The 19,655-nt window shown below is 34.8% G+C and overlaps 1 protein-coding gene across 3 annotated transcripts in view; it reads right to left on the bottom strand.

The window, feature by feature from the left end:
* Akt3 (AKT serine/threonine kinase 3) overlaps positions 1 to 19,655 on the bottom strand; it is a 244,109-nt gene that overhangs the window by 128,173 nt on the left and 96,281 nt on the right. For 2 of the 3 annotated variants that reach the window (XM_057770332.1, XM_057770331.1), the window contains exon 3: positions 3,640 to 3,714. The exons of the other annotated variant lie outside the window; for it this stretch is intronic. In XM_057770332.1, the coding sequence (XP_057626315.1) occupies positions 3,640 to 3,714 (75 nt within the window). The remainder of the gene's footprint in view (positions 1 to 3,639; positions 3,715 to 19,655) is intronic. 3 annotated transcript variants of the gene reach the window in all.

The raw sequence follows: 19,655 nt of genomic DNA, 5'->3' as shown, positions 1-19,655 counted from the left end.
AGACCAAGTTGCTTCAAACTCTCAATTTTCTTGCCTCAGCCTCCAGGGTACGAGATGAAACAGCAGAGGTGATTCCATGACACCTTAATAACTTATTGGGAAACCAGGGACAGCAGTTCACACTTGTTGTCTTAGCACTTGAGGAGGCTGAAGCAGGAGTATCACCATAAATTCCAGACCTTCCTGAGCTACAAAGCAAGACTGGGTGGTGGTGCGGGGAGAGTGAGTGAGTAAGGAAAGAAAGGGGGGGAGAGGAAGAAGAGAAAGCAGAGGAGAGGGTTACAGAGGCAGAGGTAAAATGGATCTCAGTGAATTCAAAGCCAGCCTGGTCTACAAAGAGAGTTCCAGGACACACAGGGCTACATAGTGAGATCCTGTATCAAAACCAAAACCAAACCAACTCATTACATTTACTGTAACACACACACATTTAAAACCTCTCTTATGAGCCAGTGTGGTGCCGCGTACATGAGATCCTAGCACTGGGACCACAAGGTTAAAGCTACATCCTGTCTTTTAGTAAGAACAGCACTGTATAGCTTTTCTTTTTTTTAACCTATCTCTTAAATACAAGTTTACTGGAATTATTTTCTTTTAATGAATTCAATCTATTAAAGTATGTTGTTATGGTTGAAACGTAAGAAGAAAATGAAATCAGGTAACTGAAAAAGGAAGACTATCCATACAGCTATGGGCAGTGCTAGGATCACAAGTGTATGCCCCCATGCTGGCTCAGTATTGGATACTACACTGGAATGCAAAATAAGGGATTGTTTCTAAAATATTAATGGTGATGTGAAATTTGCAACTTTATCAATAAGTGAATTCCCATTTACTCAGATTCCACATTGAATAACTCTTGTACACTGTACACAATTTTAAAAATATGCATTAATCATAAAAAGATTGGTTTACTGACTTCAGCAGTTCAGCTTTCATAGTTGAAACACCTTATATAGTTAGTTGTATTTGTTACCATTAACTGATTTCAGTTTTTAAAAAATCTCTTTTTAAAGTACTGGGAAGATTCAAAGCTCATGATAGTGGACATATTTTCAAAATTCTAATCTTTGTTCTTGGAGCTCATTTTCATTATTCTAACAAAAACTGCCAGTATTTCTTTACTTGCAGTGATATACTCTAGAACCCCCTACTTATTAACACTTGACTGGTAGTCACATTAAATAAATGAGAAATACATATATTTGACACATGTAAACAAGTAGATAAAAGAAGTTTCAACACATGCATACACAAACACACACATACCTGATGTCCTCTCCACTTTTACTATAAAAAATAAAAGTTCTATTCTTAGCAACTACATAATTTAAATTTATAAAACCGGAGTACCTAAATTCACAATTCCTATTAAAAAACATAAAGCAGTTCTTTTGTTGACTGCCCTCATTATTTGATTCTTACATATTTAGTTATGCATTCCTATATAATTTTACATTGTAAGGTGTTAAATCCCCAATTAATGATGCAGTATTTAGGTTCCAAAGGGTATTGCTAACAAGAACAGATTTATGATAAAGCAATATGTCTATCAAGCTGAATAGCAAGTGATAATATCATAATCATACCAAAGATAAAACAAATACATTTGAAAAATATTGAAAGATCAAATCATAAAACAGAATCATTTCTTCGCATGCAAAACAGAACTGAGAGACTTATATGGAAATATAAAACTTTAAAAAATCAAAATTTTATTTCTAAACCTAAATTTACATGTTCAGATGATAGTTTTTTTTAAAAAAAAAAACAAATACCTTTATCTTTTAAATTAAGGTATCTTTAGAATTTAAAAACTCTGATGCAACCTACAGGAGGTCTTATAGCTATCAAAAGTTCTGTGAAAAATGAATCTATTATACATTCTTTAAGAAAAATGCATTATATATAGTCAAGGATAAACTTAAGTATACCAAAGGAAAAATGGAAAAGAAAAAATCTCTCTTCCAGTAATAAAGTATGCAGTATTCTTCAAATTATTTTATTAATAGTTTTAATTGATTAGTATAATCAGCAACGGAGCTAGCCACTAAACTAAAAGTTAGTGTCAATTTTCAATCAAGATTCCTAATTTGTTTTCTGTTTTCCTGTCATTTTTCATCTATAATAAGAATGAACTTGCAGTATCTTTATTCAGTCGCTTAGTTAGTTCTAGGTGCTGAGAACACAAGTTGGAAACCATCCCCTACCATCAAAGAGAAAGAAAAAAACTCTAACTTCACGGACCTTAGTCAGTATTCCACCAGATTTCAGTATGCCTTATAAACGCCTGAAGAACGGTGATAAATATTTTCTGGGAGGCAGAGTAGGGAACAAAGAATCTCTTTTACAGGTTCCCACAAAAGTTCTGAAGAAAAATTCATATTTCAGCACGTGTATTGACCTTTTTAAATACACCTTTTCTAGTTCCAAAAACGATTCCAAGAAGAACGATTCTTACAGAGAACACAAACTCAACAAACATGAGTAAATAAAAAAATAAATAAATAAATAAATAAATAAAAACACTTTGTAAGGCCCAATATAGAGCAAAAGATTCCTAGCCTGAAACAGTAGTACCATTTTGATAAAAGTATTCCTATAGCCTACGAATTCCCAACTGGGTCTTTTCTAGCTGATCTCGGAAAAATAATTGGATACCTCTGTCACTACTGCAGTTTTTTCAACAATGAGAGTTAAGATAAAGAATATACCACAAGACTGCTCAAATGAAGTAGAAACAAAACATCCAAGATTTTAAGGAGCTATATGCCTATAACAAAAGAACTATTTCTGTAATCAATCCTAAATATAAGCTGCTAACAACCATCCATAAGGCTTTTGTTTGTACGGTGTGGGTGTGGGTGCGCGCATGCATACATGCATGTGTGCACATGATCAGAGTGTACATGAAGTCCAGCAAGAGAGACGGCTAAATCCTTCTGTCTCTGCAACCCAAATACTGGGATTGTAGGTCTGAACCACTGTACCCAGCTCTTAACATGGATTCTGAGGATCTGAACTCAAATCCTTTTGTTTATATATCAAGTACTGTACAGACTAAGCCACCTTCCCAGTGCCCATTTATTATTATTATTATTATTATTATTATTATTATTATATTATTATTATTATTATTTTGGTTTTTCAAGATAGGGTTTCTCAAACTTACAGAGATCCGCCTGCCTCTGCCTCCCTGAGTGTTGGGATTAAAGACGTGTGCCACCACTACCCAGATCCATAATCTTATTTTTAAAGATACTTTCATTTAAGCTCATACTCAATACATCAAAACCAAATTATCTTTCTTTTGTATTTATGCTCATAAATTTCAACTAACTTAGGAGACAGCTTCTTTATGACTGAAACAAAATTTCAACAAAAAAAAAAATGGAGGGAGAACATGAGCAAGGAAGTCAGGACCACGAGGCGTGCACCCACCCACTGTGACAGTGGAACTGATCTACTGGGAGCTCACCAAGGCCAGCTGGACTGGCACTGAATAAGCATGGGATGAAACCGGACTCTCTGAACAAGGCGGACAATGAAGGCTGATGAGAAGCCAAGGACAATGGCACTAGGTTTCGATCCTAATACATGAACTGGCTTTGTGGGAGACTAGCCTGTTTGGATGCTCACCTTCCTGGACCAAGATAGAAGTGGGAGGACCTTGGACTTCCCGCAGGGCAGGGAATTTGGACTGCTCTTCAGTACCTAGAGGGAGGGGGAATGGAGTGGGGGGAGGGGGAGAGGAGTGAGAAGAGGGGGAGGGGCGATGTGTGGGAGGAGGGGGAGGGAAATGGGAAACGGGGAGGAGGCGGAAATTTTAATTTAAAAAGAATTAAAAAAAAAAAAAGAGTGGGAGGAGTGAGAATATGAGCAAAGAGGTCAAGACCATGATGGAGACACCCACTGAAACAGTTTATCTGAGCTAATGGAAGCTTACCAACCTTAGCAGGACGGGGAAGATACCAGCATTGGTCCAAACTAGTCCCTCTGAATGTGGGTGATGGTTATATGGCTGGGGCAGACTGAGGGGACATTGGCAGTAGCACTAGAACTTATCCCTTCTGCTTGTATTGGCTTTTAGGGAAACTGTTCTCTTTGGATGGATACTTTGCTCAGCCTAGATATGGTAGGGAGGGCCTTGGACCTTCTCCCAAAACAATGTGCTTTATCCTCTCTGAGGAATGGATGGGGGTTGAGGGGTATAGGTAGAGGGAATGGGAGGAGAGGAGGGAGAGGGTACTGGGATTGGTATGTGAAATGAAAAAAGACAATTTTTTCTTTAAATAAATAATGATCTATGACAGTTAAAAAAAAAAGAAACAAGAAATTTTTCTAGGGTCACTCACTAATAAGCATTCAAATTTTAGAGGAACTCTCCTGATATGCCTTCAATTAACACTGTAAGAAGAAAGGGATGAAATTTCCAGCCCAACCTTTTCCTAACTTCTTATCTACTAGACCATGTGCTGCTGTTTCTTGCTTACCCTCTCTGACTAGGTTCTATCTACTTTGAAATCCATTGTTACCAACCCACACAGTCAGGCTTTGCCTATTGTCAGATACGATCTCTGTTACACGTCCTTAGCTAATTTTGTCATTATGTGGTTAGCATACAAATCTAAATCATACAATCTACCACATAGCTAATCCCTGTGCCTGTGTGTATAATGTATATGTATAGTCTATTGCCCCTAGGGTTAAAATGAACAAAACATAAGATTACATCAAGACCAAGAAGAAATGGTGCAATCGAAAGCCAGGATAAATAAACAAACATTACTGGTGACCAAACAAATTGTACTATTTTACAGTGTGCATTTTTTAATTAATTAAAAGTGACTTTAAAAATGATTAAAAGCATATTATTGAAAAATATACCAATACCCATCAAGTTGTTATCAAGTCAAATATATTATATATAATTATGGAAAAAAATTTTTTGGTTTTTCAAGACAGGGTTTCTCTGTAGCTTTAGAACCTGTCCTGGCACTAGTTCTTGTAGACCAGGCTGGCTTTGAACTCACAGAGATCCGCCTGCCTCTGCCTCCCAAGTTCTGGGTAAAGGTGTGCACCACCACTACCCAGCTATGGCAATTTTTTGCACAACCAACTGCCAAGATTTGTTTATACCAAAAGCAGCATGACCACATAAGTAATGAATTTTACTATAACTACATTATTAGGACAACAGGATTTCTCAGCTTTATTATCAATATTATGCTACAATTCCATGTATGGTCTTCCAATTTCCCAAAAAGGATTCTGTTGTTTTGGGGTTTGTAATGAGCTAAATGATAGCTTTACAAAAGAGGTATAAATCCTGATCTGTGGAATTTGTAAATATTATCTCGTATAGCAGAAGAAAGCATCGTCTCATTTTCAAAGAAAGGAGGGTAAAGATTTTTAGAACAGCTTCTCCTAGATTATCTGGGGGAGCCCCATATCAAATTTAAAATGTTTGACAGAAGAGTGAACATGACATATGGAGCAAAGGAGGAGTCAGGTGATCATAGGAACAAGGACAGATGATTCGGCATAAGATTCCACGAACTAGAAGAAGAACAGATTGTCTCCTAAAGCCTTTGAAGGAAAAAGACCCCTGCTCATTGTTTTGTTTTCTATGCTCTGGTCTCCATGACTGTGACAAAAATTTCTGTTGTTATAATGAGGTCATAAATACATGATTCTGTCTTAATGTTAGGTTGTATTGAAGAACTTGACAATAGCTCTAGGCTATGAGAAGCAGAAAGTCAGATGCAAGAAGAAAGATGTGCCAGTGGAGAACACTATATAAATACTCATATATAGGAAACCTATCCTCAAGTCTATTCTAATATGAACTAGGCTAATAAGATATAATAATAACTAGTTAAAATAATTTTGACATTGTTAAAACAAATATAGACATAATCCAGCCCAAATATCTGATATGATTATGGCTCTATTTTTTCATAAATCTCATAAAACAACCATTTAGAATTATACAAAAATTATCATATTAAAAATATTCTACTTATAACATTGGGTATTATAAGATGGGATATGAATTTATTTCATACTTCCCCCAAAGAAATCAAAGACCCTAATTACTAACAGTGAATAACCTTAAATTATTAAAATATACATATGACTTATTGCTGCTTAGGACTCCAGTGGTCACTCCTATTAGATGTATCAAAAATTAAAAAGGTTATCAATGATGAGGTACTCATCAATCTGATTACAGGATAAGGCCAGATCAGGTACCGACTCTCCACTATTGTTTAGGGTCTTAGCTGGGTTCACCCTTGTGAATTCCTGGGAAATACCTTAGTGTCGAGTTTCTTGCTAGTCTCTTGATAACTGATAACTACTTTAATAGTCATCACACAAACTTCATTCAGCAACTGATGGAAGCAGGCACAGAGATCCACTGGGCCTAGCTCCCAGAATACACTCAAAGAGAGGGGGGGAGTCGTAATATGAGCAAAGGGGTCAAGACCATGATGGGGATACCCACAGAAACAGCTGACCTGAGCTAGTAGGAGCTCACTGACTCTGGGGAACCTGCAAAGGCCCAAACCAGGCCCACTGATTGTGGGTGACAGTTCTGTTGCTGGGGAAGTCTGTGGGGCTACTGGCAGTGAGACCAGGATTTATTCCTAGTGCTTGAACTGGTTTTTTGAGCCCATTCTCTTTGGAAGGATACTTTGCTCAGCCTAGATGGGGAGAGGGAGGCTTGATTCTGCCTCAAAGTGATGTGCCAGACTTTGTTGACTCCCATGAAAGAAGCCTTACCCTCTTTGAGGAGTAAATGGGGGGGAGGGGTTTGGAAAATGGCAGGTAGCAGGAGGAAAAGTAGAGGGAACTGGGATTAGTACTTGAAATGAGAAAAGACTGCTTTAAATAAATAACAAAAACAAACAAACAATAAAAGCTAATCAAACTTCTCAAGTTAGGCTTTAGGAATTTTTTTTTTTTTAAATATCTACTCTATTTCATCATTCTCTCAGTGGCCAGGCATACTGGCACACAACTGTAATTTACACGCTAGAAGTCGAGGCCGGATTGCATGCATATTTGAGGTCATTCTGAGTTACACAGTAAAACTGTCTTCAAAGAGAAAAAAAAAAAACTAAGGAAAACACTGTAATGTAATGGTTTGGAGCAAGACTCTGGGAGCACACAACTTAAATGTAAATTGTGATCATGCCACTGCTTAGCTAAGAGAATTTACCCTTTCCACATCTCAACTGGAAAAGGAGAATCACCATTGTACCTACTCAAATTATGTAAGGACATAATATAGAGATTCTTAAAATATTTCTTGTCATAGATTAGGTATTAGATTTTGTCACTAAATAGAATCATTGCTAACTGATTCATAATCAGCAATGTACTTATTTAGGTATATTCACTTAATCATAAAACATTAATAACTATATATTATCAACAAAAGTCTTTCAAACTAGTGACAGGTATATAAATATTTTTAATATTTCTTTTTATTATTTTAATCCATATGTGGGGAGGGTATGTGTATGGTAACTGCAGATACCCCCAGAGTCCAGAATAGGGTGTTAGATCCCCTGGAGCTAAAAACAGGTAGTTTAGCACATATTGACAGGAGTGTTGGAAACCAAACTGCAATCCTCTCAATAGTAGTGCATGCTTTTAAACAGAATAGTTATCTCTAGCCCTGAAATATTGTTACTAACCAAGGGGGGGGGGGAGACACACAGAGAGAGACAGAGAGACAGAGAGAGAACAAGAACTATGCAATATGAAGTATCTAACTACAGCATTAGTTCAAATCATACTACTTCTTGAAGACAAAGATAAAATAGCAGAAAGGCAAACAGAAGTCTCAGAGCTTTCACAACTTTTTTCCTTTATTGATGGGATTTTCCTATACCGTCCAGGCTTGTCTTGAACTAAGCTCAGCAATCCTCTAGCTTTAGCCTCGCTCCCCCCAACACACACTCTTTATGAACAATTTTTATGAACTGATAAACATAAATGATATTTTAAGAATTTCTAGGAGCTTAGGAGATGGCTCAGCAGGCAAAGGCACTTGCTGTGCAAGCCTGACCACAAGAGTTTAGATCCCCAGAACCTACAGAAATTTCAGGCTGTGATCCCAGCATGTGCAAGGTAGAGGCAGGAGATCCCTGGAACAATATGGCTAGACTAGCAGAATTGGCACGTTCTGGGTTCAAGTGAGAAACCCTGCCTCAGTATATAAGGCAGAGAGTAATAGGAGGAGGCAGCTGACTTTAGCCGTTAGCCTCCATACTCACATGCTCACAAATATGTGTTCACCTGCAAACACAGATGTCAACTCTCATACTTTTGCAAGCATACATGTATGCATGTGTGTGCATATGCACATGCATGCACATACACACATACAATCCTAATAAATTTTGTTACACAACACACAAAAAAGTCTGGCACCTTTCAGTAAAGACAAAACTTAAATCTTTCCATAAATTATCTCCACCAGTACTCTAAAATAGAAATCTTCATGGGTTTCATTTTTTAACATCAGATAAAAAGAGGTTTAATGTTACCATTAGCATAAATATCTGTTTAATTTCATGGTTCACATCATATTAAACATTTAGTTATTTGTTAATAGATACAAACTAAATATAAACACGTGAGCTTCCTAGAAGAAAAAGGAGATTTCTTTCTACAGTGTATTTCATAAGTAAATGTTATCCCCAAAACCAAAAAATATTGTACAGTGCAGCATTATATGATAATAGCTTAACTATCTTAAAGTCAAATATTATATAGGAAAGTACATTATGTTAAGTATAGCACAACATCTGCAATCTTTAAAACTGCCTGTTGCATTTTTATGTGAAGGTGTAAAATAAGCTATAAGTGGAAGCCTGTTCATGTCTCTCAGGGAGAAGAAACAGGTTTCTCATTGAACTTATCATACTTTGTAGATGTCTTTAAAACAATCCTAATAATTTTATTTTGTATTCTTCACAAAGCAATGAAGTATTATAATACTTTGTAATTGCAAAGGACTACATAAAAATGCAACTATTAAAAATGAAATTTTTGTCCTTATAAAAATATATTATTTAAATCTAATGGATATGTTTTATAATTCAAAGACTAGTAAATCATTCCATTAAGAACGATGATCAGTAGGCAATTATCATGTTTTTTCAACTTGTTTAATGAGATAAAGATGATCCAAAAGAAATTAGAAATTTTAGTTATTATTTCAACATATAGTTTAACACATTAAAATCTTGGATATGGATAGTTATATATATATATGAATGTGAAAGAAACACTAATAAACATATGTAATTTAGTTCCTCCAATTTTTAAAAATTTACTGTTTAGATTGTTACTTCCTTTTCACTAGGTCATTCAAATGCTATTTCTTTGATTTCAGTAAAAGTAATAAATTCTATTTTCGATATTACTGATTAACTGCTATAAATGGCTTTGAATATATGCTAGTTTGAATAAGCTAAAAAAAAAACCCTGAATTTGTCTACAAAACACACCAAAGGCAACATAGGCCTTTATAAGCAATATAGATCACTTATTCTAAGTGGTTGATGGTCATTGAGCACCACAGATCAAAGACTATGTCTTGAAAACATGTTTTTAGAATTTAGAAAAAGGGTGTATAGTTAGGCTGTATTGCTAAAAAAACAAATATTTAATGTTGTGGGGTTAAAGAGATGGTGCTGTTTAAGAGCTCTGACTATTCTTACAGAGAACCCAGGTTCAGTTTCCAGCACTCACACAGTGGTTTACAACTGACTGTAACTCCAATTCCAGAGGACTTAATGCCCTCTTCTGACCTATGAACTAGTGGTTGTACAGACGTACATGCAGACGAAATACCCATACACAGAAAAAATAAATCCTAAAAAATTAAAAATATTTAGTATTGAAGTACATACAAGTACTAAGATGTAGAAATGAACAAGACAGGTATAGTTCAACTGTCATAAAAATTTAAGTCTAGTAAGAAGTTCCTAAGAATGGAATACAGAAAGTAAAGACATGAGAGATTTTAATGAAAATAAAGTTGGGCCCGGCACACATCTGTAACCCCAGATATTTTAGAAATCTGAAAAGAGGATCTCTTGTACCCAAAAGTTTGAGATCAGCTTGGACAAAATACTTTAAGGACATAGATGCACTCAAAACAAAAGTTTTCTAAATAAAAATGTATTTACTCATTCCTGATGAAAAACAGTTGTATCATTTTCCTTCACTGATTCCTTCAACGAAGGAGTCACTTCAATCTCCTTTAACTAACCAGTGTTGAACTATGAGATCTATACACTGTCTTTAGCCACAGTAAATAACAGCAACATCTCTAATTCTCTGCCATTCCCAAATTTCTATACATGTGCCTAGAGGGAAAAAAAGTACTTGATACTATTTGTTGTCTGGGAGTGACTTCAGCACCCAGTCTTTCAACAGTTCAGCATTCCATTGCCGCTTTGCTGACTATAAGCTAAAGAGGCACTGCCTGTCCTCATCTTGCAGAGGTTTGTCTGCTCCTGGACTGGACAATAATATCACCACTGCAACTGGAAGCATGGAAGTTGTTTACAATTTTGATGATTCTGCGTTGTACTTCCAAGATGTCTTAAAAGCTTTCCAGATGTACCCACATTTTTCTGCTTTTCCATATGTTCCTTCATGATTATTTTGAGAAATATAGTCAAGAAATTCTGCTTCCACTGCATAATGCATGAACTTGTCATTTTTATATTAAGTACAGTTTTCATGTCTACTTCCTAAGGAAGACTAGGGTCCAGGTTTTGATTCAAAGCTGAAGCACTTTAAAAAAAAAAAAAAATCTAGGAACTTAATATTGTAAGTCAGCAGTTCTCAATCTGCTATGACATCTATGGGGGTCCAATGACCCTTTCACAGGGGTTGCCTAAAACCAGCAGGAAACACAGATATTTACATAATGATTCATAACAGTAGCAAAATTACAGTTATGAAGTAGCAAAAAAATTATGGTTGGGGTCACCACAACAAAACAGCATTAAAGGGTTGCAGCATTAAGAAAGTTGAGAACCATTTCTGTAAGATGTTAGGTCAACTTCAACCTCTCTAAGACCTCAGTGTGGTGATCTGTCAATAATTTATTTAAGTAATTCTAGAACCTGAATAATTACACCTAAACTTTAAGCGTTCTGATATTTGTCCAATGATACGCAGGAACCTGTTAATAAAACCCTGGTTCCTATTGTTTTTAGGCAACATCATACTTTACACCAAGAAATAATGCCTTTTTATTATTCTTTTAAACACAACAATGTCCTAACGGTATATTATGGTATCAAATTTTACTGAGAAAATCAAGGGGAGTGGAGAACACACACACTGACACACATATTCTCACCAGCAGAAAATAGCATCCTGGCAATTTAATGAAGAATAAACCATGAGATTAGTTTACATAGAAGGAGATATGTTGTGGAGAATTACTCAATCTGTACTCAGCTTCCTGCTGGGTTAAATGTGAGCTAAATTATTATTTTGCTTTCACTTACACCCTTTTAGAATGTGAAAGCAGAGCTTTCCTTTTCTACACTATTGCAAAAACTCTCCATTTCTACACCACACTACTCTTGAATATGAAGTCATTTCTACACTATTTTAGTAATGAGGAAATATTAAAAGTACTGAAAAGGTAGAGGGAGGCAGATCTCTGGAGGCCAGCCTGATCTACAGAGTGAGTTCCAGGATAGTGAGCACTATGTAGAGTGACCATGCCTCAAAACAAAACAAAATAGTAAAAAAAATCTGCAAAGAAATGGATTAATATAAATATATAATTTCATTATAAAAATTGGCATCTATACTGTAAATATTTTCCATTTTTATCCTATCATCCACTAAATATTTAAGTCTAAACAATATATGTAATATAATCATAGTAAATAGTCTTTATAAAATCAAATATGGAAACAATGTAACCATAACACGAAAACCTACTTACCATGTCTGTTCAATGCCTGGAACAGATCAGGCTAATAAATAACTGTTAATTGAATAAATAAAGAACTTACCACTATTCTGAAAGACTACACTCATGGCAGAAAAACTCAGGACGTCTCAGTATACTACAAACCTGGGATCACTCTCTGCCTCCCCTTTGGTGTCTACTGTGCAAGTACTAAGAAGCTCTAGTGCTCACTATTCAGGAGGCCTGTGCTATATGGGGCAAAAAACATCAGGTAGTTTAACCCATGTCCCATTTCATCCCCCACTTTAAAAAAATTAGTGGAAAGAATACTGCTTTATCTTAGATCTTCCTACAAATCTCTCCAATGGTCACTTTCTAGTGGTATGACAGAAACTTCAAACCCATAGCTGCTATCATTTTAATGGTAATTCCAAGCCCTTCAAAACTCTCCTCTTCTTCTTTCTTCGTTCTTAAACAATAATCTCAGGCATTCATCACCATCAGGTTACAGGCTGAAAGAACGAAAGGGAACACAGAAGCAAAGAAAACACGAAAGTTCTCATTAAGCCCTGTGTTCATGTTTCCCTGAAGGGATGTTCTCACAAAAATGAGAGGCGATCATTGTAACATCATCACTGCAGAGATAGTCACAAGGAACTGAGACATAAGGAAAAGCCCGTAAAGGACAGAGATGACACTTGAACACACAGCTACATGAACAACATTCTTCTACAAATATGGCACTCAGTCTCTCTATACCTGTTTCCTCTTCTGAAACATGGGGACAACAGTAACAGAAAAATAGATCAATATTTATAACAAACTACATGTCTACTAACAGTAAGTATTATCTATTTGTTTGCTAATAAACTAAACTACCCTATGATAAAAAGAAAAGCAATGAAAAAGACTTAGGGAGGAGGGAAGGTGACGATACATGTAGTCAAGCATTAAATGATTATCTTTTTAAGGCAAATAAAAGAAATTCGAGGGCTAGAAAGATAGTTGGTAAAGTGTTTGGCACAGAAACATGAAGACTTGACTTCAATCTCCAGAATCTGCATAAGAAACTTGGGCATGATGGCACAAGTTTGTATTCCCAGCACTTGGGAAGCAGAGACAAGTGATCTCTGGAGCTTACAAGCCAGTCAGTCTAGCTGATTATGTGAACTCCCAGAGTGGCTTCTACCTCAAAAAAAAAAAAAAAAAAAAAAAAAAGTGATAGAGAATGAAGGCACCTGACGTTGACCTCTAAACCCTCTGCACAATCGTGCATCACAACACATGAAAAAACTTCAACTTCATTATTTACTGTACTTGATCCTGTTTTGTTATTTACCATTCTCTTTAATAATAATCTCAATTAAAAAAACTGCCAATATTCTCATAGAAATTTTCTTTCTTAATTCGATATCAAGTAATCCTGGAAATGCAATAAAGTGGATAGACTACTTAAGCATTTCATTTCTTTCTTAGCTCATTAAAAATGCTACTTGAAAAGAACAATGCAAAGGCTGTATCTCATTTTTTAACATTATTCCTTTCCTGTGCTTCCTCTTTTATTGTACAACTTATTCTCACTCTGACTTTAGAAACATTAAACTACTTATGAGTCTAGGCTTTTAAAATTACTTTGGAAAATTATATTTTTAACTGTTAATATCTTATATATAACCATTAAATATTAGCAAGGTACATATTCTTGATTAAAATTTTAAACTTTTTAATTTTTAAATTGAAAAGAAAATGAACTTCTATTTCAATGAATCCTGTTATATACAGATTCAAATGTAAGAACAAAAATTATTTTAAATAATTTATAATACTTTAATATCTATAGTTAAATGCATGAAAAAGTAAAATACACAGAAGTAGAATCCCCTGAACTTTCCCAGATAGGTGATTTTCTTATCCTCTTTGAATATGGAGCTAATGCAGCAATTTGCGGCTAGTCAGTTGTGAGAAATTTTCTCAACAAAGAACTGTGCTTAAATGTGATCATCAAATTGAAGAGCCCAGATACTTTAATTTCATTTAAAAAGACAGAGCAAATCAAAGAAAAGCAACAAGAAATAAAACACTATTCAATTATTCAAATAAACTCATTCTCCTCTTCAAATCAAGCTTCTACAGCGGAGAAATACCAGGGAAGCCAATTTTCAATGTTAAAAATGAATTTACTTACCTTGGCCCTCTGAGGGCAGTATTACCTAACACATGGCCAGATATTTCAGGAAACAACATTTACATATCATTCTAATGAAAATCAGATTTAAAAAATGGAAATGAGTATAACGTTCCTCATTATATATTAATATTTCTATCTTTATCATCATTTGTATATGGACATCATAATGGTTATTTTGAAATGCTTGTAGTAACTTTAAAGAAAAATACAAGATATCAGGAAGAAAAATATCTGGAAGTATCTTATAAAAGTCACCCCAAAAGAAATTTATTTTAAGTTATACATAAGTTATACACGCGCGCGCACACACACACATATTGTGCTGTTCTCTGTAGAACAGTCATTTTATAGTTTTTTAATTATAAGGCAATATACATTCTTAGTAATAAAATAACTCACAGATTAACAACTAAAATTAACCCCAAAATTTCTTCTTCAAAGCAACAAACAACCAATAAGTTTATTTGTAATAAGTTATTCGTTAATTAATAAAAGCCAATGCAAAGGTGAGTTATCTGTAGAGCACAGAGTTTCACAACTAATTCTCAAAGGGAAAACACCTTTGGTCTCCACACTAGCTCAGAGAACCTTGGATATTTTATTTCATTCCTCAAAAAGTACATTATGTGGGGAAATGCTTTCTCCAATTAATTTATTGACCATTTTCATGAAACAGATTATAACCCTGTAAAATCCAGTGGTGTGATAGATCATTTATTTAGCATTATAAAAATGTTAATCTTATCATCATAGTTTTATGTATAAGTTAACTGATGATTAGCCACACCTAAACTTCATACCAATAACATGAAAACACACACAATATGTAAAAAGGAAAGAAAATCCCTAGCTCTTAAAAAGTGGCACACTGAAGGGAGATGAAAATTATTACAAGACGGTGACAGAAAATTTACATTTACACAGCCAATCAGTTGCCATATGCTTAAACTGAGTTTTTAATGTAGATTTTTATATATCTTTTAGAAAAGTCTTTTTCTCCCTACAATTTAAGGTATTAATTCCCACTTACCAAGTGTGTTCATTTTTTAAACTCTGAATAACCTAAGCCTTTAACATTTTTATTAGTAAAATTTTTAAAAAGTATTACTTTGAAACTACACTATTCCATGAATGTCTTGGGGGAATTGGGAAGAAAAAAATTAAAATTAAATTCCAAATCTTTGTAACCAAACCAGAAAGTAGAGTGAACTAATCGCAAACACAGAGAAGGAAACAATGGCCATTTGATAATGTTCTACACACACACACACACACAAATATCTCTTCAGAAAGATGCCAGGCAGCAACAGCTGCTGTTCCACGTGTTTTCACTTACAAGTATAATATAATGAACTTTGACGCCGTGCTCCAATCTCAAACAAACTGAGTTGCTTAGTTAACAAAAAGGAGAGAGATGAAGGAATGCCCTCCAACTACTTAGACTTAGGCCTTTCCACTTCTCTGTCTAATCGTTTTCTGTTCTAAAAAGTGTGCTACCAAGTTTACCAACATCTTCAACCAGATTTTCACGAGACTAAAAACACATTAAAAACTTTAACCCAAAACATTTCGCAACATGCTTTAAAGAGTATGTCAGACAGTGAAATAGTCTTCTGTTTTCAACACACTGGCCAATATTTTTTAAAATTACTATTCATGTAATTTTTGAGGCAAAATTCAAATACATTCATATACCACAAAAACTAGATCCTAAATCTTTTTTCAGTTGTCCTGAAAATACATGTAGTACATTTTATTCATTTATGAAAATGCCTTTACAGTCATTTTTAGGTGGCTTCTTCATCTGTCACACAACAGTTCATAGACATAAACAGTCCCATTTCTTTTTCATGCAAATTACTTCTGGTAAACAGGTATTTTTACAGTATTATGTCAGTAAAGCATCATCATTATTACTATTATCATTGGTTTTTGGAAACAGGGTCTCTCTTTGTAGCTTTGCCTGTTCTGTAACTTGACATGTAGACCACGCTGGCATCAGAGGACAGTATCCACTTGCCTCTGCCTCCCTCCCGATTACCAGGATTAAAGTCATGCACCACTTTCCCTACTACAACCACTTTTTGCTTGAAATTCTGCACTGTCATTTTCTCTAATCCTAAGAAGCACACTTTAGTGCTGAGTGAGTCACTCTCCTAGGTGCAACACACCTTGCTTCAGTCATCACTCCAAGTTACTGCTTCGTACTAACAGAGAACATGCTTAACAGAAACATTTCAAAAGAAAAACCTTAAAAACTACCAGCTACATCTGTGTGGGAATTACTCATACTCTGGGGAATTCACTGACTCAGCTCAATAAAGGCATTTCCTCTTAATAACTCCAAGGAAACACCTCCATCCACCCTGGCACTTAGCCCAAGGGGAGCCTGACAACATTTTTTATCTGCAAAGTAAAGAGTTCTGACAATCAAACAATGTTTTAAACTTCCTCAGGAGATGAAGCCATACTTTTAGTTCTATTTGTTCACTACTAGCATTTGCCATAGCAGAAAAAAAAAATACCTCCAAAAATAATTTGAGATTACAATTAAATTAAAGATGGCTTATTTCATAGCAATTGCATACCTATTTCTAAATAGGAAAATGAATTTATAGTATATACTATGAAACTATTAGGGAAAGCCATTTATACCACATCTCCAAAGTATTGACATTCAACAGCTTTCTCCACATTCTCTTTAAATGAGTGATTTCCCTTCAGGTTAATGGAACAACAGTAAGTCACTAAAAACTGGATTTTGAGATAAGAATCTTCGATCTGTGTGACCACTTCCTTAAAACATCCTCTAGAAACTAGTGTACTCACTTCCCGATAGAACATTTTGCAAATACTAACTGCAACATCTATAATCTCTAGACATTCATCCACACCAAACAAAAATGAAGTACTCCTAACAGCTAGTACTGACTTTGTTTCAGACATGCTAAATATACTATCTTATTTAGTCTTTTCAGGTTCCTTCAATGGCTGTTATTATTTCCTTCAAAGCTTCCAGAAGTTTAAGTGACTTTTATAAGCTCACCTGTATTAGTGATATTTAAATCTTGTCCCTTTAACTTCAAAAGTACTCTGTCTTGAATATTTAAATCACTTCTCTGTGTGTACTTGCCTGTATTAAGGTTTGTTAAATGGCTCTGAAGAAATGAAAAAATAAATGACTAATATAGCATAGACAGGCAAGTTTGCTTTCTTCAAGCTTGCTGTAGTCAGCTGCTCATTAACATACTGACCTCTGGCAAATCACACTCTCAATTTAGCAAAACATCTATGTGGAAAATGTCAGTTGCTTGTCCCAAACTTAGGAGGGATATCAGTACTGATTGTGGAACTACAAATAATACATGCATAATTCTACATTTTCAAAATGAAAGAAATACAGGAGACAAAGTAGAAGCCCAGTGAAACTGATGATTATCTGTGTTTTCTCAGCAAGTACAGATTAGAGTAGCTGGAGAAGAAACTGACAATAAAACCATTTCCCCCTCCCCAAAAGACCTGACTCAACTTCTTTATGAGTAGAAAATAACCCTTTCAGAAAGACATTACTTTGGACTCAAGGCTGCCAGGATACTGGCCTTTCAACCACTTTAGGTATTCTTACTTGACAATTATGCTACAAGATCTTTTGTGTTTAGAAAAGCATAAGTGTACCAAAACTCAAAGTAAACAATGTTTCTTAGGAATTCATCTAACATATTCTTTTTTAAATTAAAAATCCAAACAGCATTTTAAAAGAGATTATTTTATTCATTTATTCATTTTATTCATACTCTGACTGAACTTTAAAATTTTACCAAAACTTGAAGTGTTTTAAAAAAAACTTTGAAAATCTCAATATAACATCACTGTATCATCTTATTTGAGATTAAAGTAAAATATTTGCATAAATAATTATTTCTATCTATGTGGAAAGAGAATTCTAGATATTCAAAAATCTAAGACCTAATAATATAAAATGACAAGAAAGATAAACAACTCATCAATGCTTAATGAAAATTCCTATTATGAATAGAAACAAAAACAAGAGAACTGGTATTTTTTTTAAAAAAAAAAAAGAATTGATTTCTGTGCAACCAATTTTTTTCCTTCTTTTCTTTCACAACTGGAAATATCTAGGTTCAACGTTTTATAGAATTACTTAAAAAAATAAATATGTTATAAAGTTACCCCTAGTGATAAACTATAGAATAAATCAATACAGTTTTAAATGATAGTTTTAAGTATTGACTAGTTAAACTGTCAGTGGAATAATTAAGAAAATGATAACTTAAACTAGAAATTACTTAATCAAAAGTTCCTGTTACCAGTTAGGAATTCACATCTGATATTAACTAAATGGGTTATCTACCTTCATTACAGAGAAGTAAGAAAGTTTGTATTGCCATTTCAGAAAGTTGTTTTCTAAACCTAGACATGAACAAGAGAGGGAAGAGGAAGTATTACACCCCTAAACTAATTAACAAAATCAGAGGAGGGGGGTATGCAGGAAAACAATGATAATTAGTATGTACCCTTGGTTAACCAAATCCACACATACATTCATTCTGTATATGCACAAACATCAGCAGCATCATAAACCGTCTCCAGTTCTAGCCATTATTCAGTTCGACATCTGCACATGTTTATGCGTCTCTCCAAACAACCTCTTGAACACCCTGCTGGAGCTGTCATTTTTTTCTTCTCCCTATCTGGCAGATGGCAAGTCAACAATCGGCATCAACAGCAGCCGAATATCTCCCCCTTTATCCTCCCCCCTCCTAAACAGACACAATAATAACTTCTTTGTGCTTCCCTACAATGCAGCTGCTTAAACCATTTCGCTACAAGGCTGCTTTGCCTTAATAAAAAAAAAAAAAAAAAATCCCTTCTGTCAAGTCTAAAAAGCAGCATAATGTTAAGCAAGCTAAAGCCACAGCACAGCTGCAAACGGGCAGACACATTGACAGCTCCTCCCTTAACAAAGCCCTGTGAATTGAAGGGGTTCATCTGAGGCTCACACAGTAATTAGTATAAAAAAGTCCGACAGCCTCTATTATGCTAAAGAAAAAAAAAACTGGACAGAACTGGGCTGCTGTTTTGCGTCAAGAGTTCTGCTGCAGAGTAGATAAATCATGTTGGGTTTTTTCCTCTCTTTTTAAAGACAGTAATAAGGAGGATGAGAGAAGCTAATTTGAAAACTTGGACACAGTAATTGTACCATATGGTGAGCATTTATCCTTTCTGAAATGCACGCTAACAGTCACTTACATGCACACTGCTTTGTTTTACAGTTGTTATTCTCTCTACCATATTCATAAAATGGATTTGAATATCTGATACCAAGAGAAGTTGTGTGTAATTAGCAACAGAACTGCGTAGGTTTAATTTATTGGCCTAGTACTGCAATCCAGTAAAATGCAAAACAAAATTGCAAAATGTCCACTTTGCAAAATGCCTTTTCCTTAACTCCAAAAAAATTAATTAATACAGATTCATTGA

The sequence above is a fragment of the Chionomys nivalis genome, chromosome 5 (genome assembly GCF_950005125.1).
Source record: "Chionomys nivalis chromosome 5, mChiNiv1.1, whole genome shotgun sequence".
Lineage (NCBI taxonomy): Eukaryota > Metazoa > Chordata > Mammalia > Rodentia > Cricetidae > Chionomys > Chionomys nivalis.
This window is presented reverse-complemented; position numbering and strand designations above follow the sequence as displayed.